Below are 16,515 nucleotides of genomic sequence, written 5' to 3'. Positions count from 1 at the left end.
ATGCAAAATTCTCCAAAAGTAATTCAAAAATTGTCCAAAATTACTTGAAAATTGTCTAAAATAACTCAAAAATTGTCTAAAATTACGCAAAATTCTCCAAAAATAACTCAAAAATTGTTCAAAATGACTCAAAAACTGTCAAAACAACTCAAAATTGTCCAAAATGACTCAAAATTGTGCAAAACAACTCAAAATTGTGCAAAACGACTCAAAATTGTGCAAAATAACTCAAGAATGTTCCAACATAACTCAAAAACTGTCCAAAACAACTCAAAAATTGTGCAAAAATAACTCAAAAAAGACAAAAATTATTCAAAAAGTGTCCAAAATGACTCCAAAGCAATTTACCTCTCTAGCTTAAAAACGAACCAGAGACCTAAACCTAGTTACAGTTCATTTGAAAATCTTCCTCTCAGTCTCTCTCAACCAGATTTAAAAGCTCAGAAACCAGTTTTATTTGTTGTTGTATATCGTCCTCCTGCTCCTTACTCTGAGTTTTTATCTCAATTCTCAGACTTTTTATCTGATTTAGTGCTCAGCTCAGTTAAAGTCATTATTGTGGGTGACTTTAACATTCATGTTGACGTGGACAGTGACAGCCTTACGACTGCTTTTAATTCAATATTAGACTCAATTGGGTTTTCTCAACATGTAAATAAACCAACTCATAGTTTTAATCACACCCTTGACCTCGTTCTGACTTATGGCATAGAAATCAAACAGTTAACAGTATTTCCCCAGAACCCTCTTCTTTCTGATCATTTTATGGTAACATTTCAATTTACAACAATAGATTGTATAGGAGTTAAGAATAAACATCATTACAGTAGATGTCTGTCTGACAATTCGGTGACTAAATTTAAGGAAATAATACCCTCTCTATTTAGTCCAGCACCACTTACTGATATAATGGAAGGGAAATATTATAATTTTACCCCCACAGAAGTGGATTATATTGTTAATAATGCTGCAGCCTCACTGCGTACAACACTTGATAGTGTTGCACCTGTAAAAAAGAAAGTTCTATCTCAGAGAGGACCTGCTCCTTGGTAGAATTCCCAGCTGCAGACTTTAAAGCAGGCGTCCCGAAAGCTGGAAAGGAAGTGGTATTCCACTAATTTAGAAGAAGTTTATGTAGCTTGGAAAAATAGTCTAGTAATTTATAAAAAAGCTCTTGGTAATGCCAGGACAACATATTATTCATCTTTAATAGAGGAAAACAAGAACAACCCCAGGTTTCTTTTCAGCACTGTAGCCAGGCTGACAAAGAGTCAGAGCTCTGTTGAAACTTGTATTCCTTTAGCTTTGAGCAGTAACAACTTCATGAGCTTCTTTACAAATAAAATTATTACGATTAGAGAAAAAATTAATCTGGCCCTTCCTGCAAATGTCACAGATGTATCATCGAGTACAGATGCTTTAGAATTGGCTGTAAGACCAGATGGATATTTAGAATTTTTCACTCCCATACATCTCTCTGAACTCATTTCAATAGTTTCTACATCCAAACCATCAACATGTCTTTTAGATCCTATCCCAACTAGACTGTTCAAAGAGGCTTTACCTTTAATTAATTCCTCAATGTTAGATCTGATTAATCTCTCTCTAGTAACAGGTTATGTACCACAGGCTTTTAAGGTTGCTGTAATCAAACCTTTACTTAAAAAGCCCACTCTAGATCCAGATGTTTTAGCCAACTATAGACCAATTTCCAACCTCCCATTTCTCTCCAAAATTCTGGAAAGAACAGTTGCAAATCAATTATGTGAACATTTACAAAGGAATAGCTTGTTTGAAGAGTTTCAGTCAGGCTTCAGAGTGCATCATAGCACAGAAACAGCTCTGGTGAAAGTTACTAATGACCTTCTCATAGCGTCAGATAATGGACTGGTCTCTATACTTATTTTATTGGACCTTAGTGCAGCATTCGATACAATCGACCACAATCTTTTATTACAGTGACTAGAACATTCTATTGGCATTAAAGGGACAGCACTGGACTGGTTTAAATCCTACTTATCAGACAGGTTCCAGTTTGTGCATGTCAACAATGACTCTTCCGAGCATACTAGGGTTAATCATGGAGTTCCTCAGGGTTCTGTCTTAGGACCAATACTGTTCACATTATACATGCTTCCCTTAGGCAATATTATTAGGAAGCACTGTATTAATTTCCATTGTTATGCTGAAGACACTCAATTGTATTTATCTATGAAGCCAAATGAAACTAATCAGCTAGCTAGACTGCAAGATTGTCTTAAGGACATAAAGACCTGGATGACCTATAATTTCTTACTACTAAATTCAGACAAGACTGAAGTCATTGTATTTGGCCCCAAACATCTTAGAGAATTGCTTTCAAAGCATATAGTTACTCTGGATGGCATTACATTGGCCTCCAGTACTACTGTGAGGAACCTCAGTGTTATCTTTGACCAGGACATGTCCTTTAACTCACACATAAAACAAATCTGTAGGACTTCCTTTTTCCACCTGAGAAATATTGTATATATAACCAGTGGCCGACATGTGATCCAGACCAGCAGGGGATTCACCAGGAACCTCAGACCCGGCTGTATCCACCTGCAGTGCAGCAACGACCATCTTACTCTGCCAGCTCTAGCAGGAAGCACACCGGTGTCCACCAGCTGTTCAGCCAAGACAGTCTGCATCTCTGCTTTGCAGGCATTAGCAGACACACCAAGGTTAAATTGACCAGCAGTAATTAACAAGTCTGTCTTTTTACAATTGTCGCATTTTTCCCATGAGGGACTATCAGCGAACTCATCAATGGAGAAATCAGCCATTTCCCCCCCTAATTCCTCCCACACACAGAAAATTCCAACCAGGAAAATACTCACCTAACTGAGCGCAACACTAAGCAGGAAAAGCAACGGACGAGCCCCCAGTTCATGTTACACCCAGCCCTGGGGTCACTGGGTGAAACATGAAGAGGCATCCTTCCCCTGGTCCCAATCCGCTACAACACACATTCTCTCATGTAATGTATGTGTTTATTTACAATAAATCTGTGAACCGTAACAATGGTGATGGGTAACTAAAATCGACAGTGGGCAAAAACAACAAACAAAACGCCACTAATCTATTAACCAAAACTGACCTGCCAAAACAAAGTTTTAAAAAGAACAACAAAGCCTTACCTCTCTAGTTAGTGAGGCATATAGACAAAAATTTAGAAGCCGTGAAAAAAATGCCAGCAAGAACTACGTAGAACTTGTGTGCGAGAAAAGCTTTTAGTTTGACAAGTGGTGTCAAGACTGTAATGTGAAATCTCTGGAAGAGATGTGTGAGTTAATACTGCTAGAGGAATTTACATCAAATTTCTATAATTTGTAAATCTGAATGAAAAGAAAGTCACAAATGCAGCTGTAACACCTGTGTAGTAGGTAAGTAGTAAAGAATTGGTTTACTAACACCAGAAGTAGTTAGGTTCGTTAGGCTAGTACTCAGAAGACTAAATTCGGCTCAAGGAGAGAGTAGACAGGAAGCTGATTTTGTATTTGCAGGTACCATATATTGAATATTTCTTTAAACATACAAGACAGCCAACAGTGCAAATATTTACAGTGAATAACAAACAGTAACTCATAAATGGCCATTCAATAATGAATATTCAAAATAATTCATTAACTATGCAACTTCAGGACATGACTCAGAAACATTGATATACAATTCGAATGTCAATGCAAAGCGCCAATGAGTCCACAAAATTCCCAACACTTGGGAAATTGACTCCAATGTACCAACCCAACCCACAGTTCATGTAACCCACGTCTGGGTTGAATGTGATTGTCCAGGAGGAAAAGTGCGCATAGGAGGGGTTTGTGGAAAAAAAGATTGTATGTGGACAAGGCGGACAATTCAAGGTTTTGAGTGGGGAGAGTTTGTGGGCCACAAAGAGCCCCCTACCAGCCTGGCAGGAGAGGTGCGACTCAGTTCTTCAGCAGTTGCTTTGCTTTAGGTTCAGGGCTCCATTAAGCTCGCCATCAATCAAGGACCTGGCCTAGAGAACAGACCCAAACTTCCCAATAAATCTCTAAATCAAATAAACCAATAGCTTGTAGCTAAAAGTTGATTAGTTTCAGTGTGCACACAATCAATAAATAGGACTAAATGTACTAGAGTCCATAGTCTAAAATGTAAATATTCTAATCAATGTCAAATATAAATATACATGTATTAATATATTTAATCACATTGGTCAAAATTCATAGTCAGTAGTCACTAAAATAGTTCAATTAAATTCAAATGGAACATTGTTGAACAATATTAAATAAAGTGCATAGTTTATAGTGCATAATTTGCATAAAGTGCTTCAGTCAAAAGGTACTAATACTGCTGTGCAAATATGCAAACAGTAAATAAACACAAAAGATGGAAAACAACCACTTAATATTTCTTGGCACAACAGGGCTTCCATATACATACAATACATTTGGTAGAAACAGGGCGTAACTGCATTGAAAAGTGGCAAACAATGGCGGAGGCTAGGCTAACAGGCTGAGGCTAGGACAAGCTAACGCTAAGCTATCAACAAAGCCATAGTAAAACTCACCAGTTCCACGATTTGCATCTACTCTCTCACTCCGTCGTCCGTCTCTGATTTGGCTACGATAAGGGGCTCCTAAGAGTTTAAAACAAGTATTACAATTAAAATAGCGAAAATAGCTGAAAACAGACCTGCAGCTCTCTCGTGTGTGGCTTCCCCACCGCTCCTGCACGCCTGAATGCTGCAGCCGCTAATTACAAAACAGCGCGCTGAGGGGAACAACGTAATGACGTCACCGCGACTACTGGGATTGGCCGAACCCCAATAAGGCCAAAATAATGCAGGAGAACGACAGCTATACTACTGTTTTCATCTGGGTTACACAGCCGTCTTAGCTGATGAGTTTATTTTGACTCATAAAAGTGTATTTTCTCCACAGTCATCGCGTGGACCAACTGTTGTGTCTGAACGGAGAAACCGACCACCGAAGCTTGCATGGAGAAATATTCCCACGGTTGCTGGTGACAGCAGCGAGTGTTATTACTGCCATGAGCTGGGTCATTTAATCGCAGTCTGTCCTGCTCTAAAAAAGAAAGGTCAGTCTAAACCTAACAAACCGCCTGCTGGCGTGTGTCTAATAAAAACTGTGACTTCTCCTGAAGTGCATTCTGTGCATTCTGAGTGTAAAATCTCTGACAATGATGCTCGTTTTCAGCCTTTCGTTACAGAGGGCTTTGTTTCTGTGACCAGAGGGAAAAGAAAAGGTGCAGATAACAATCCTCCGTGATACGGCAGCCTATCATTCGATGATGTTAGGTGATGTCCTGCCACTGTCCAATGAGACTTCGTCTGGTTCTGATTTGTTAGTGTGGGGTATTGGGATGACCGTACTGAGAGCCCAATCAGTGGTGTCTCGTTCATTTTAGGGAATGATTTAGCTGAAGGAAACATTTTTTCTCACCTGGTTGTAATGTTCTGGTCCCCGTCTCATCCTCGGCTGCTCCTGCTGACCTCTCTGAACTAAATCTGTTCCCTGTGTGCACCGTTACCTCTGCACAGGCTCGTAAACTTGGTCATATTGTGGATTTACCTGAGTCATTCGTGACTAACCTAGATGAAAGTAAGAAATTTGGTGTTACTGAAAATATAGTAAAGACAGAAAATAAGTCTAAATGTAAAAATGACATCTCTCTGTTCCCTAGTGACGCAGAGTTAACACTGAATGTGAACCGTGAAATGTTGATCACTGCTCAGAAAAATGATTTGACCGTTTAAACGCTTTTCTCGTAACAATGCATTTGTTACTTCTAGGCTTGACTACTGTAATTCCTTATTATCAGGTTGTCCCAATAGCTCTCTGAAATATCTACAGCTGATCCAAAACGCTGCAGCCAGAGTACTGACGGGAGTTAGCAAGAGAGATCATATTTCTCCTATACTGGCTTTTCTTGATTGACTTCCTGTGAAGCTGGATGCTTCATATCTGTGGTTGCTGATTGTATGTTATATGTACCTTGTTCCCTCCCCCCCTTCCCTCTCCTGAACCCTCTTCTACCCCTCTCAACCCGCTGGCCAGTGGCAGATGGGTCCTCCCATATGAGTCAGGTTCTGCTCAAGGTTTCTTCCTGTTGAAAGGGAGGGTTTTTTGCCACCGTCACCTTAGGGCTGCTCTGGAGGATTCAGGCATCTGGGTTCTGTAAAGGGTCTTGAGACAATTGGAGCTGTAATTGTCACTATATAAATAAAACTGAATTGAATAATACCATTGGGAAAAAATATTCGTACTACTCTAGTAGGTCCCAGTCATATTCTAGCATAGATTTCAAGATTCAGCTCCACTAAAGTGTAAAATAAAGAATGTTTCCCATGATGCCATTCTCCTGTCAGATCACGCTCCAAACTCTTCAGTCTATTATAAGTCGTAATATTCCCAAATGGAGATTTAAAACAAAATGCATCACAGATAAAGCTTAATTTCTTTCATAGATGACCAGATTAAATATCATGAATCAAGCAGGAAATGTGTAAAATGACAGCTAATCTTTTTTTTCTCACAGTATATCAGACGACCTATTGGACAAAGTCATAATTACATTTTTTTTCTCTTTTTATATTTAAAAAAGTACTACTTTTGACACGAAGTTATAACAATAAAAACAACTTTTATGGAAGCAAATCAGACTCATCAGATTCTGAATTTTAAAAGCTGCTGAATTTCTTACTTTGAATTTTTTTGCATCAAAATTGTGTATGTGAATTTTTTATGCCTGAATTTAGCTCATCAAAATTCTAAAAACCTGTTAAAAATTCAATGTTTTCAAAATTCACCATCAAAAAAATTCAATGTGTTCAAAATTCACCATCAAAAAATTCAATGTTCAAAATTCGCCATCAAAAAATTCAATGTTCAAAATTCGCCATCAAAAAATTCAATGTTAAAAAATTCGCTGTCAAAAAATTCGCTGTTCACATCCGGGGGACTCAGGCGTAAACAATCGATCCTGGCCAAACTCGAACAAATGCCCAGCCAATCACGTGGCGCTCCTCCGGTCATGTGACGCAGATGGTTCACCTCACAAGACAGGGGTCAACCACAGCTACCAGCATGAACGACGGCGCTTCAGTGAGTGTATTAATCCTTTTTGTCCTGTATGTGGTTTGTTTTTGTGAGAGTCAGTAAGCTGTAATGCATGCCGTTAGCTGCGCTAGCACAGCGTTAGCCGCGCTAACACAGCGCTAGCACAGCGTTAGCCGCGCTAATACAGCGCTAGCACAGCGTTAGCCGCGCTAATACAGCGCTAGCACAGCGTTAGCCGCGCTAGCCGCGCTAATACAGCGCTAGCCGCGCTAGCACAGTAATAAGGTCATACAGACAGCACGTTCTGCAGCTGGGTAGTTGAGAGCAGTGTAAAGAAACTGGTCACCTAGCAAACTGAATTAGTCTAGGTAACACTTTGTTTATTATGTGTGTTTTCTGCTCAAGTTAATGTCTTGGTTTGATTCATTTTAAATTACTCCTGATCTTGAAAGGTTTTAAACTGTGCAGTCTTTATTTGTATAGGAACGCCTAGCTGCTGCGTTCTGTCACACATATTTCATATGCCTTTGGTCCCAGACTGACTCCAAACAGGTAGTCCACTGAAGGCTTCACCCCAGCAGGCATGGAGAAGGTGAAGTTCTGCATGAAGGAGGTGAAAAACAGGAAAAGCTCCATCCTGGCCAGATTCTCCCCGAGACACTGACGCGTCCCTGAGACAGGAAAAAGAACGAATGTTTTACTGACTTTATTGGACGGGAGTGTAGTGCACATCATGATGCTGCCACCACCGTGCTTCACATCATGATGCTGCCACCACCGTGCTTCACATCATGATGCTGCCACCACCGTGCTTCACATCATGATGCTGCCACCACCGTGCTTCACATCATGATGCTGCCACCACCGTGCTTCACATCATGATGCTGCCACCACCGTGCTTCACATCATGATGCTGCCACCACCGTGCTTCACATCATGATGCTGCCACCACCGTGCTTCACATCATGATGCTGCCACCACCGTGCTTCACATCATGATGCTGCCACCACCGTGCTTCACATCATGATGCTGCCACCACCGTGCTTCACATCATGATGCTGCCACCACCATGCTTCAGATCATGATGCTGCCACCACCATGCTTCACATCATGATGCTGCCACCACCGTGCTTCGTGATGTTATGTGCAGTGTTTGGTATTTGTCAAACATAGTATCCATCCATCCATTATCTATACACCGTTTCATCCTCATTAAGGTTGCAGGGGCTGGAGTTTATCCCTGCTGACTTGGTGTGAAGGCAGGGGACACCCTGGACAGGATGCCAGTCTATCACAGGGCTACATATACAGACAATCACACTCGGAATCACACCTCTGGAAAGTTTTAGAGTTACCAATTAACCTCAGCATGCTTTTGGACCATGGGAGGAAGCCCTAGTACCCAGAGAAAACCCACACGTACAGGGAGAACATACAGTGGGTACGGAAAGTATTCAGACCCCTTTAAATTTTTCACTCGTTGTTACATTGCAGCCATTTGCTAAAATCAAAAAAGTTCATTTTATTTCTCATTAATGTACACTCAGCACCCTATCTTGACAGAAAAAACCAGAAATGTAGAAATTTTTGCAAATTTATTAAAAAAGAAAAACTGAAATATCACACAGTATTCAGATCCTTTGCTCAGTATTGAGTAGAAGCACCCTTTTGAGCTAGTACAGTCATGAGTCTTCTTGGGAATGATGCAACAAGTTTTTCACACCTGGATTTGGGGATCCTCTGCCATTCTTCCTTGCAGATCCTCTCCCGTTCTGTCAGGTTGGATGGTGAACGTTGGTGGACAGCCATTTTCAGATCTCTCCAGAGACGCTCAATTGGGTTTAGGTCAGGGCTCTGGCTGGGCCAGTCAAGAATGGTCACAGAGTTGTTCCGAAGCCACTCCTTTGTTATTTTAGCTGTGTGCTTAGGGTCATTGTCTTGTTGGAAGGTGAACCTTCGGCCCAGTCTGAGGTCCAGAGCACTCTGGAAGAGGTTTTCTTCCAGGATATCTCTGTACTTGACCGCATTCATCTTTCCTTCAATTGCAACCAGTCGTCCTGTCCCTGCAGCTGAAAAACACCCCCATAGCATGATGCTGCCACCACCATGTTTCACTGTTGGGATGGTATTGGGCAGGTGATGAGCAGTGCCTGGTTTTCTCCACACATACCGCTTAGAATTAACGCCAGAAAGTTCAGTCTTGGTCTCATCAGACCAGAGAATCTTATTTCTCATAGTCTGGGAGTCCTTCATGTGTTTTTTGGCAAACTCTATGTGGGCTTTCATATGTCTTGCACTGAGGAGAGGCTTCCGTCGGGCCACTCTGCCATAAAGGCCCGACTGGTGGAGGGCTGCAGTGATAGTTGACTTTGTGGAACTTTCTCCCATCTCCCTGCTGCATCTCTGGAGCTCAGCCACGGTGATCTTTGGGTTCTTCTTTACCTCTCTCACCAAGGCTCTTCTCCCACGATTGCTCAGTTTGGCTGGACGGCCAGGTCTAGGAAGAGTTCTGGTCGTCCCAAACTTCTTCCATTTAAGGATTATGGAGGCCACTGTGCTCTTAGGAACCTTGAGTGCTGCAGAAATTCTTTTGTGACCTTGACCAGATCTGTGCCTTGCCACAATTCTGTCTCTGAGCTCCTTGGGCAGTTCCTTCCACCTCATGATTCTCATTTGCTCTGACATGCACTGTGAGCTGTAAGGTCTTATATAGACAGGTGTGTGCCTTTCGTAATCAAGTCCAATCAGTTTAATTAAACACAGCTGGACTCCAATGAAGAAGTAGAACCATCTCAAGGAGGATCAGAAGAAATGGACCACAGGTGAGTTAAATATGAGTGTCACAGTAAAGGGTCTGAATACTTATGACTGTGTGATATTTCAGTTTTTCTTTTTTAATAAATTTGCAAAAATTTCAACATTTCTGTTTCTTTCTGTCAAGATAGGGTGCTGAGTGTACATTAATGAGAAATAAAATGAACTTTTTTGATTCTAGCAAATGGCTGCAATGAAACAAAGAGTGAAACATTTAAAGGGGTCTGAATACTTTCCGTACCCACTGTAGAAACTCCATGCATAAAGATCCTGGGAAGGCTGGAATGTGAACCGGGGATCTTCCAGCTGTGTTGCTCCTTACCAACAGAGAAAGGGATGAAAGCTTCTGGTTTCACAAATTTGCCCTCCTTGTTCAGAAAGTGTCCCGGATTGAAGGTGAAGGGCGTCTCCCACTCATCCTCGTCAAACATCACAGAGGTCAGATTGGGAATTATTGTAACTCCCTGTTGACAGGAATCATAATGAACATTCATAAATATGTACACTGGCATGTGAGCACTGCATTGGTGTTTTGCTGAAGTGGTTTGAGAGATGACCTGTGGGATGGTGTAGCCTCCCAGCTGGACGTCTCTGTTGGTGGAACGTGGAATACTAAGAGGAATTATATTGCCTATTCTCTGGATCTCGTGGATAACAGCATCAGTGTAGGGCAGGTTTACACGGTCCTCCATGGACGGCTGTCTGGTCTGTCCGATCACCCTGTCAATCTCAGCCTGGACCTTCTCTGTGGATCAATCATTGCACAAAATATTTAGCCGCAAGTTTGTTTCAGTGTCACCATCAGTGTCAACTGGCCTGTTAGCGATCTCCAATGATTCCAATGTTCAGCATGTTGTGAAAACTTTCAAGGGGTTTAAATACTTCCTATAAGCACTGTAAGGTATGTTTTACTGCTAGATGTCAATCAGTCATTGGAAAACATATGATGCATACACTACCGTTCAAAGGTTTGGGGTCACTTAGAGATGTCCTTATTTTTGAAAGAAAAGCATTTTTTTCAGTGAAGATAACATTAAATGAATGATAAATCCAGTGTAGACATTGTTAATGTGGTAAATGACAATTCTAGCTGGAAACGGCTGATTTTTAATGGAATATCTCCATAGAGGTACAGAGGAACATTTCCAGCAACCATCACTCCTGTGTTCTAATGCTACATTGTGTTAGCTAATGGTGTTGAAAGGCTCATTGATGATTAGAAAACCCTTGTGCAGTTATGTTAGCACATGGATAAAAGTGGGAGCTTTACTGGAAAACATGGAATTGTCTGGGTGACCCCAGACTTTTCAATGGTAACGTACATTGATGAGTATAACTTGGAAACACGGATATTTACACTGTTAAAATTTAATCCACACATTTGTTTTAAAGACCTGTCTGTGCTCTCACCCTGGATCTCTGGATATTTGGTCATGTAGAGGAACGCCCAGCGCATGGTGGTGGTTGTGGTCTCTGATCCAGCCAGAAACAAGTCCCAGACACAGATAATCAGGTTTTCCTCATCTAAAGTGCTGTCAGCTTTCGCCTTGAAAATAAAATTGAAAAGTTAAAACTTGCAAAACAAATCAAGAAAATCAGTGTTACTACAGTCACGTCCATCATGTGTACACTGTTTAATCCTCAGTGGGGAGTGAGGCCACAGTGCTAATCACTGAGCCACTGTTCAGCCCTCTCATAAATCAATATTTTAACATCTCAAGTTTGAGTTTAACTTTCAGTGAGATCTAAAAACCTTTTAATTGGTACTGGAGAGCTGTTAACATTTAGAAGGCTGTAAGGTAGAGGAAACAGAAAAAGGTGACACTATTTACCATTCATAAGTCAGTAGTTCTGCCACAGTAAAATATTATTCCAGTAAAACAAACAATAGATAATTCTGATGTAGATGCACAAAAAGCAGATATAATGTTTACAAGAGCTTCCTAAAGAGCACAGCATCTGTAATAGAGCTCTGTATGTAATGTCAATCACCTTCTGGATCTCCTTCAGGTAGCAGTCGATGAAGTCTCTCTGCTCCGACGGATCCCAGGTCTGTTTGTGCTCATTCACCTCTTCATGGACAAAGTCATGCACCTTCCTCCAGATCTGTCTGCCCGTCTGATGTGGGCCTGGCAAATGTCTCATGAGCACAGTGAACGAGTTGTAGAGCTGCACAGAGGAGGAGGATGGGACAATAAAGTTATCAGAAAACAACTGAAGAACAACGGTCAAACCTCACTTCAACAGCAACAGCAGACGTGGACACACCTACTGAAGAAGGACTAAATGATGTTTTACAGGGGTTAGGGAAAGCGTTCAGACCCACTTTAAATTTTTCACTCTTAGTTATATTGTGACCGTTTGCTAAAATCTTTTAGTTAAGTAAAGTTACTTAAATAAAAGTAAAAGAAAAACTGAAATATCACACGGCCATAAGTATAAAGATCTTTGCTGATAATGCGATATTTCAGTTTTTCTTATTTAATAAATCTGCAAAAATGTCTGCAGTTGTGTGTTTTTCTGTCACTTTGGGGTGCTGTGTGAACATTAGTGAGGAAAAAATGAAAAGCAAATGGCTGCAATGTAACAAAGAGTGAAAAATTTCAGGGGGTCTGAATACTTTATGTACTTACCGTTCTTTCTACATTGGAGATCAAGACAAAAGATATACAAACAATTAAACAACACATATGGGATTATGAAATGATTAGAGAAGTATGAACAATCCAACACAGAATACTGAAATCTGTTGCACTCGTGTTCCTTAACAGATCATTCACTGACATGAATGGTAAACCATTTCCCAGAGAGGTACACGGCATTAAGGTTTAATCAGTAGATGTAAATTGCAGTACCTGAGCCCAAACGGAGGCTTGAATCTGGAATGCATCGTTAAACATCCCCAACAGCTCCTGGAACTTCTCATCACTGTACTCAAAGCGACGACCAAAAACCAGGAAGCTGATGACGTTGGAGACGGCGTTGTTGATGGCGAGTTGTGGATTGAACGGCTTACCTTCACAAGTGAAGAGAAAACTAAACGTTAGTCGAGCATCTGCTCATCATAAATATGTCACTGTGTCTTAATTACATACCTTTAAAACTTCTGAACTCTTCTGCACAGTGTCTAAATTCATCCAGGATGACGGGCTCCAGGGACTTCTTTCCAAATCCAAAATATCTGAGGGTTGAAAGTGCAAATCGCCTTTGCTCCCTCCATTTGGGTCCGTTATTGAAAATAACACCTGATCGGAAAATACACAGTTTGAAGCAAACTTGTCAGATATTTACTTAAAAACAATCTATTATGGACTTTGTAACGGCAAAGAACCAAACAGTATCTGTTTCCTTTTACAAAGGAGGACGAAGTGCAAAAAATGTGAGACACATATTGTGTCAGTACCTGAAGGATATAAGGGTCAACAAGACATAAAACGACAAAAACAATACATTAAATTGAACAAGGCAGAAAACAACAAACGAGACAGAAAAGTCAAAAACATCATCAGGTTATGCTTACACACTGTGGGACACACGTTGCATGCAAAGTAATTATTTAAAATATTATGTTGCTTTAAAAAAATGTTCCCACAATTACAAGAGACATCAATGAAAAAAGTATTACCAAAAACGGAGATGTAAATTTAATTTTAACTGTTGTATTGTCATCAGGGAGGTGGGACAAGAGAAAAATGGCATTTTAGGGGGAACTCCAGACTTATTTGATATTTTAAAAATATTTTCAAACATTCATTTCTTCAAGATTTTTTAGATTTGATCTCAAGACAAGAACATTTACACAACTACTGCATGTTTTAGTATTTTGTACATGGATTTCTGGAAATTTATTGAGTGGGATGTAAAATGGAATGACCCTCATGGTATTGTTAGTTTGCCTGTCTCAGTGGTCAACGTGGACGTACATCCTAGTAGTATAGGGTAAATGTAGTATTAGAGGTTAAATGTAGTGTTAGAGGTTAAATGTAGTATTAGAGGGTAAATGTAGTATTAGAGGTTAAATGTAGTGTTAGAGGGTAAATGTAGTATTAGAGGGTAAATGTAGTGTTAGAGGGTAAATGTGGTGTTAGAGGGTAAATGTAGTATTAGAGGTTAAATGTAGTATTACAGGGTAAATGTAGTATTAGAGGGTAAATGTAGTATTAAAGGGTAAATGTAGTATTAGAGGGTAAATGTAGTGTTAGAGGGTAAATGTAGTATTACAGGGTAAATGTAGTATTAGAGGGTAAATGTAGTATTAAAGGTTAAATGTAGTATTAGAGGGTAAATGTAGTGTTAGAGGGTAAATGTAGTGTTAGAGGGCAAATGTAGTATTACAGGGTAAATGTAGTATTAGAAGGTAAATGTAGTGTTAAAGGTTAAATGTAGTGTTAGAGGGTAAATGTAGTATTAGAGGGTTAATGTAGTATTAGAAGGTAAATGTGGTGTTAAAGGTCTGTCAAAGAACTTTGTGAAACCCTTGTTTTTATATGAATGCAGCTGTTAAAGTTAGTATAAACATACGTCATATTCTGAGCCATTTTGGATTTCAGTTTCCTGTGTATTTAGTTCTGCAACGACCCTTTACAGATTCATGTTCAGGCTAAAAGGAAAATTGCAAATTTGAAAAAACAAACAAGCAAAACATAGTACAGATTAGGAACAAAATAAAGGTGTATCCTTCCACAATGCATCTACAAGACTGACAAGTTAGAAGAGGCTTCCAGCTGGAAATGCCCAGGATTTGTTGATCCGTGTGTCTGTTCAGTCCTCTTACCTCGTCCAGCTGATATGTCCTGCACCATAGGAAGATCTGGTCGGTGTGCCATGCTGTCCCCCTTCGTTATCAGAGCTTCTTTCAGAGCCTCAAACCTGTTCAACACAACCAGCCACTTGTTGCCCATCCGTACGCTGAACACATTCCCGTACTTTCCTGCTAGCTGGGGGAGGATTTAGGAAAGAAAGGAGACGCATAAAATCAAACACCAGAGAGAGAAATCCTGCCAGCTGACCTGTAAACATCTGTATAATTGTCTGATACCTGTGTGAAAACCTCATGGGTCCTGGTGTGGTCCAGAGAGAACATGCTGCCTACGATTGGAAGAGCCCACGGTCCTGGAGGGAAGCCGGCTGGCCGACGGAACTTCACAAAGTCTGCAGCAATGATGAAGACTACTGTGAAGAGCAGCAGGCTTTTGAAATCCCAGCCGATACAGGATCCGATGAGAGAAAAGACTGAATCCATCCTTCAAACACGTCCTGTCCAACTGAAGACTGACTTATGTCTCCTGTGGAACAGAGGACTGATGCTGTGCTGCTAGGAGGTAATAACCACTCCTTTATATGACTCTCAGCTTCCCAACCACTGATTCCACTGGACTCTGACCTCTACATACAAACAAAGAGTGATGTCAAGCAGTTATTCAGTAACCCTGACAAAAAAAATCTGTTTATCTGAGTCTGCAGTTGGGAACACAGTCGATTGTATGATGTGAAAAGTTTAAAGACTAATCTAATCACAGAGAAGATGAATAGCCAAACTTCAACAGACCTAAAACCAAATCTCCCTCTCATTGTCCTCCAAAATTTGGTGAATTAACAACTCTTGAACTGATGGCTTGTAAACATGAGGATAAGGGAGGATTTCCACTCAAAGCTGCTCCTCAAACCAATCACTTATTTTAACAATTATTCATTGTCTTTTCACTCAGGTGCTCTTTCAGTCACAAGTTCTGGGGTTTTACAAAGCAATCAAAGCAAAGGGTGGCTATTTTAAAGAATCTAAAATATAAAACATGTTTTGACTAATTTCACAGTTTTTGTTTACAACAGAATTCCATATGTATTCATTCGTACAGTTGCAAAATGATTCAACCCCCTACAAACAATGCTCGGTAAATACAGATAATTGCAGTACAACTCATGCCATACAGCTGTATGTATATATGTATGTATTTTGAGGGAAATTCAACGGTGACACATGCGAAACATTGAGTACTACTCATGTCTACAAAGTGGGTACACTTTCTGTCAGTACTCCCCATATGCCTCTTGCAAGCAACATGGTTAAGACCAGAGAGAGATGTCCCTGAAGTTTAGAGAGGAGGTAGTTGCTTTGCACAAGAAAGGAAATGGATTCATGAAGATATCCAAGCTCTTGAATGTTCCCACCGTTGGAAGCATCATTCAAGTTCGAAGCCACTGGTACTGTGGCTATACTAGATGGTCGTGGTCAAAAAAAAAAAGCTTTTGGGAAGCACATCAAGATTCCTACAGAGACAGATGGGCAAGAACCCTTGGCTTACTGCCAAAGACCTGCAGGAAGATTTGGATGAAAGAGGACCTGATGTTTCTGTAGACACAGTACGCTGCACACTTCATGCTAAAGGCTTACTGCCAGATCCCCTAGATCAGTGTTTCTCAAATAGTGGGCGCTTCCACCTGGGGGCACACAGAGGCATGACAAGAGGGGCACAGGCGACTGGGAGGAAAAGGTCCGTCTACGTGGTACTAATTAGCTCAATGATTGTTTTAACGTCAGCCTGTTTTTCACAGCACACAAACTGCACTGGCCGTTGTACAAGTCCTTACTTGCCAAGTACGCAAAGGTCATAAG

General features: G+C 40.6%; 1 protein-coding gene and 1 long non-coding RNA gene across 2 annotated transcripts; both read right to left on the bottom strand.

Annotated features, from left to right (window-relative positions):
* Nucleotides 1-2,933: 2,933 nt before the first annotated feature.
* Nucleotides 2,934-5,462, bottom strand: LOC129349869 (uncharacterized). The gene is made up of 3 exons (XR_008603049.1): nt 4,702-5,462; nt 4,577-4,645; nt 2,934-4,024 (listed from the first exon to the last, which is right to left on the bottom strand). It is a non-coding gene; the product is annotated as an uncharacterized LOC129349869 (long non-coding RNA).
* A 2,071-nt stretch (nt 5,463-7,533) lies between these two features.
* LOC111570591 (cytochrome P450 2J2-like) lies at nt 7,534-15,215 on the bottom strand. The gene is made up of 9 exons (XM_023273440.3): nt 14,941-15,215; nt 14,677-14,839; nt 12,998-13,147; nt 12,758-12,918; nt 11,895-12,071; nt 11,313-11,448; nt 10,460-10,647; nt 10,225-10,366; nt 7,534-7,759 (listed from the first exon to the last, which is right to left on the bottom strand). Exons 1-9 carry the CDS (start codon nt 15,142-15,144, stop codon nt 7,578-7,580), a joined length of 1,503 nt encoding a protein of 500 aa, XP_023129208.2. The 5' UTR covers nt 15,145-15,215; the 3' UTR covers nt 7,534-7,577.
* Between the last annotated feature and the right edge of the window lie 1,300 nt (nt 15,216-16,515).

The sequence above is a fragment of the Amphiprion ocellaris genome, chromosome 10 (genome assembly GCF_022539595.1).
Source record: "Amphiprion ocellaris isolate individual 3 ecotype Okinawa chromosome 10, ASM2253959v1, whole genome shotgun sequence".
Taxonomy (NCBI): domain Eukaryota; kingdom Metazoa; phylum Chordata; class Actinopteri; family Pomacentridae; genus Amphiprion; species Amphiprion ocellaris.
The sequence above is the reverse complement of the archived record's forward strand: the minus strand, read 5'-3'. Positions and strand labels throughout refer to the sequence as shown.